The 4,199-nt window shown below is 58.9% G+C and overlaps 1 protein-coding gene across 1 annotated transcript in view; it reads right to left on the bottom strand.

Moving 5' to 3' along the window:
* Window positions 1-3,065: 3,065 nt before the first annotated feature.
* The window catches only part of ERI3 (ERI1 exoribonuclease family member 3), a gene marked incomplete at its 3' end in the record, with an annotated part of 88,963 nt that continues 87,829 nt past the window's right edge, over window positions 3,066-4,199 (bottom strand). Inside the window, exon 6 of the mRNA XM_009325603.1 lies at window positions 3,066-3,165. Within this exon, the coding sequence (XP_009323878.1) occupies window positions 3,066-3,165 (100 nt within the window). The remainder of the gene's footprint in view (window positions 3,166-4,199) is intronic.

The raw sequence follows: 4,199 nt of genomic DNA on the forward strand, positions 1-4,199 counted from the left end.
TTGTTTGCAAAAATAAGTGGCCATCCACTGCAATTTTTCTGTCAGATTTGAAGGGAAACATCCATGTTGGACATCCCTGCATAAGCGAGCTGAGGCTTCACAGGACTGCCTGCATCCCCCTGGACCGCTCCCCATGCTGCCAGGAAAGGGGCCGCAGAGAGGCTCTCCTGCACGGCACGGTATTCATGAAACCTCTGTGGCTGGCTAACACATTGCCTTGCTGCTCCCTCCTCAGCCCTCTTTGGGTTGCAGACTTCTGGACATCAGCAACCCACGAGGGCTATGAGAGTCAGGGGCTGACCCTGCTTACACCCACCTCGGGCAGCCCTGGGGACCCATCTCTCAGCTCCCCAACCTCCCTTGACCCTGCTGCACTCTGGGACCAGCCACAAAAGAGAAGGGAGGCTCTAGACCGCATGGGAGCATCCCCAGAGCCACAGCCAGCTCCCGTCTCACCACGGGCAGCAAGAGACGGGCAGGCAGTGTGCTTCGCCATTCTCCACTCTCTCCTCCAGCAGCAGTCCTCGAGAAGGGGTCATTTATTCGGCTGAGTGGGCAGGGCTGTGTCAGGAGCAAGGCTCCTTTCAGCCAGGGAGGGAAAGGGAGGGCAGCCCTGGGCAGGAAAAGGGATGGGTCCTCCCAGCCCTGAAGCAAAAGCGGTTGAGAGCATGAAGGAGAGTGGTGAGGACTGCTCAGGTCACAGGGCGACCGTCAGCAATTGGGATGACCGTGCCCGCTCCCAATGGCTGATATGGAAGGATTCGGCTGTGCAGGACCGACACTTGCTCCAGGACGAGGCAGCAAAGCTGTACCCAAGGAAGCCAGCCCAGCCCACCTCTGCAGTGAGCAGTCCCTCCTTGGCCCTTGGCCTGGGGACCTCTCAGGCTGTCACTAGAGCCAACGCTTGATCCATGACTAGGACCTGAAAAGCCAGCAGGCTGGGAAATGAAGTGGCCAGAAGGCCAGGAGGCTGGTGCCCTGACAAAATGCCAGGCAAGGCATGTCTCCAGACACCAGCATCGCCCTGAGCCTTCTCCCAGGAGGGACGCTCCGTTACCAAGCCCCAAAGCCAGCAGCCCTGACACCGCAGGCAGCAGCTGTGCCTGGGGCTCCCAAGCTGGCTAGGAGAAGCCATTCAATGAGCCATGCCTCCAGCTCACTCCCAGCGGCTCAGCCTGCAGTAAAGCCACCAGGCACGGGGTGTCAGTGGCTGCCGCCTCTGCAGGTGGGCAGAGGATCACAGATGCCCAGGGCAGAGCTGCTCTGGACCCAGGCCAAATGGAGCAGCCAGCAGGCTGCAACACACAGGGCACATGTGCACCATTGGCGGTGCCAGGGAGATGGAGACCATCACACTGCTGGCCTGGCATCCTTCACAGCACCCATGTAAACCCCCTTCCCAACAGCATGTGAAAGGCAGGTCTGCCACTGGGACGGAGCGCTGCAAGAAGGGAGCTTGGCTGCTGGGCCTTGACACGCTGCTTCTCTGCGCAATCCACCCGTGGCTCACCCTGTACTGGGGGGAGCCAGGAATGCTCCCCCATGGAGGAAGTATGGCAGAAATGAAGAAGCAAAACCCTCCTAAAGGACTGGAGTGGGGAGGGACATGAACAGCATCCCTCTGAACTCCATCAGGCAGAGACACCTGTGCAAGAAAACAGCACTGAGATAAATACGGGCAGAAACCAACGGCAGACAGATGATACTCCAGAGCTGGAGACGCTTTGTCAGAATAAGAGATGCCAGCAACAGAGAGCTCTTGCCATAAATAAAATGAGGAAAGACGAGGCACAAACCAACCCTGCATCCCCCAGGAGACCCTAGGAAAAGCCCAAGCCCCCAGAGCAGGACACGCACACACAACACCTGCAGTCCCCGTTCCTTCCCTGTGATCCCCCCAACATGGCACACAAGCAAGGCAGATCTGCTCCCAGGCAAGGAAGCAAATTTTAATGCTACCTCCGTCAATAATGCAACCAGATCCATAGTTCAAAAGGAGCTTGCTAATTAAAAGCTGGTGAGCTTTAAATAATTCATCTCCTTAACTTGGATTGATTGGAGAGTTTAATGGTTAGAGTCTTGAAACAATATTAAACAGGCTCCTCAAGGCCCAGGTAGCTGGTGACTTTTCCAAGTAAATCTTACCTCCTTGCAAACTTTAATGCTCACAAGTCACCGTGGATGAAGGGCTGGGAGGCAGAGGGAACACCTGACTGCTGGTCTCCAAGAGGTGATCCAACGCCCCATATAGAAACAAGACAGGCAAGAGCAATGCAGCCCTGAGTTTACAGCTCTGCCTACAGTGCAGTAAATCTGAGCTCCAGCCCGTACTGCAGCCTGCTGCTGCTCCAGCTCTGCGCCCCCAGTGTTAGGCAGCAGGCAGATATATGGCCTCAGTGTCCTGGGCCAGGTCTCCCTCCTCATATCACTTTGATCCCCGGTGTGGAGGAGCTAGGGGAAACATGGAGCTCTGCCACTGTGCACGGTAGTCTCAGTTGTTTACCTTGGAGCAGGCTGCAGGACCATGAAGCTCATCACACGTGTGAGCAAACGGGACGATGGTTCAGTTCACCAGCTGGGGCCATGCATCTTCACTCTGCAGCACGTTTCCAGCCAGCTCCCGAGGCTGCACTGCTTGGCAGAGCCTCCTTTCCAAGGACGAACACAGCATCCAGAGCAGCTGGAGGACTGGCCCAACAGGGAGAGCATCCCGCCCAGTCTGCGGACCCCCACCCTGTGCTCCAGGCACCGTGCGAGTCCTGGTGCTGCCCACATCCACCCCCAGCCCAAGCACTGCCAGAGCAGCTGAGGAGGGGAGCAGCTCCCTGGCCAGAAGGACGGGCAGGTGTGTTTGCCACGCTGGGATGTGCCAGGGACCAAGAGCTCATCCTGCGTGCCAATCCTGTCCTGGCACATCTTCGTCCCTTCCACCAGCCAGAGACCCCACAGCCCTTTGGCTGGCTCTCAGCACCCCAGCCTGGACCAGCTCTCGGAGCTGAGGCATGTCCCGCACACCCGGAGCAGCAGCCGTGGGGATGGGAAGGGTGCGGGGCAGCATCACTCACCTATCCCGCTGTGAGGCCTCCCTATGTGCTGTAGGTTCAGTCCTTTGTTCATGTCTAAGAGCCCGTTCTTTGGCCAACTCCCCATGGCAAAGCTGTACGCCTGGAAGAGAGAAGCAGAGTCAGACCAGTGCACAGCCCATGTGCAGACATGTTTTGTACTCGCCCAGGCCTGGCTGCTCCCGGGGCTGGCGTGGGTCTGTGTTTGCCGCATTCAGTGAAGACCCGTGCATCGCCCTTGCAGCAGCTCTCCTGGAGCCACCTGCACAAAGCACCCTCACCCTGGCCTGTCCCACCTGATGCTCCTCAGAGAAGAGGTGTCCAGGGCTTGTCCTTGTACGGGTGACAACCCTGACGAGGTTTGCTGGCCACTGTGCCAGATCAGCATCACCTGAGTCCACCTTTGCCATGCTGGGGCGAGCTGGAGGCTGTGAGCTCATCCCACATGTCCCTGGGTTGCTCCAACATCATCCCCCCAAGGACGGGGTCAGCAGGAGTCTGTGGGGGGCCGGCAGCCCCCTTCCCCTCTGGCAAGCACAGCCCTCCCAGCCTCCCCTCTCCTTTCCGTCCCCAGAGCCCCAGTTGCCTTGGGACTCTCCATCACCGGGAGCCAGCACTGCTCACCCCACTGCACAGAGCCCACAGCCTGGCTGGAGGGAGCCGGCTCTGTCCCTGCTGCGTCCCCCGGCAGGGCTCCCAGCAGGAGCAAGGCAGGCAGGAGCCCGAGCAGCACAAAAACCCACCGGACAACACAAACGTGAAAGCAGTCGGGCCTCCATGTCACACACACAGCTGTAATTACAGCCTGACAGCCACGTATCTTCTTCATCTTGAAGAATTAAGCTCAGTGCTGCATTGTGAGCAGTAAGAAGGGTGCGTGGGCTTAGCGTCGCTCATGCCGGCGCTATCTCTGCTGCCGTGAGGGCCATTGTCCCCAGATGAGATCAGGTCAATCCAGCAGCCCCTATCTCCCTCCTACAGCGGGGATCATCGCTAACCACGGCCACAGCGCAGCGGGCCATCGCTGACACCCTCCACGGGCTGGGCACGCCGGGGGAGATGCTCTCTGCAGCGAGAATGGAGCCGAACTGGGCAAGTGGAGCTGAGCGGTGCCCCCCCCCAAGCCCACCACCCACC

The sequence above is a fragment of the Pygoscelis adeliae genome, unplaced genomic scaffold, assembly GCF_000699105.1.
Source record: "Pygoscelis adeliae isolate BGI_AS28 unplaced genomic scaffold, ASM69910v1 Scaffold546, whole genome shotgun sequence".
In the NCBI taxonomy this organism is placed as follows: domain Eukaryota; kingdom Metazoa; phylum Chordata; class Aves; order Sphenisciformes; family Spheniscidae; genus Pygoscelis; species Pygoscelis adeliae.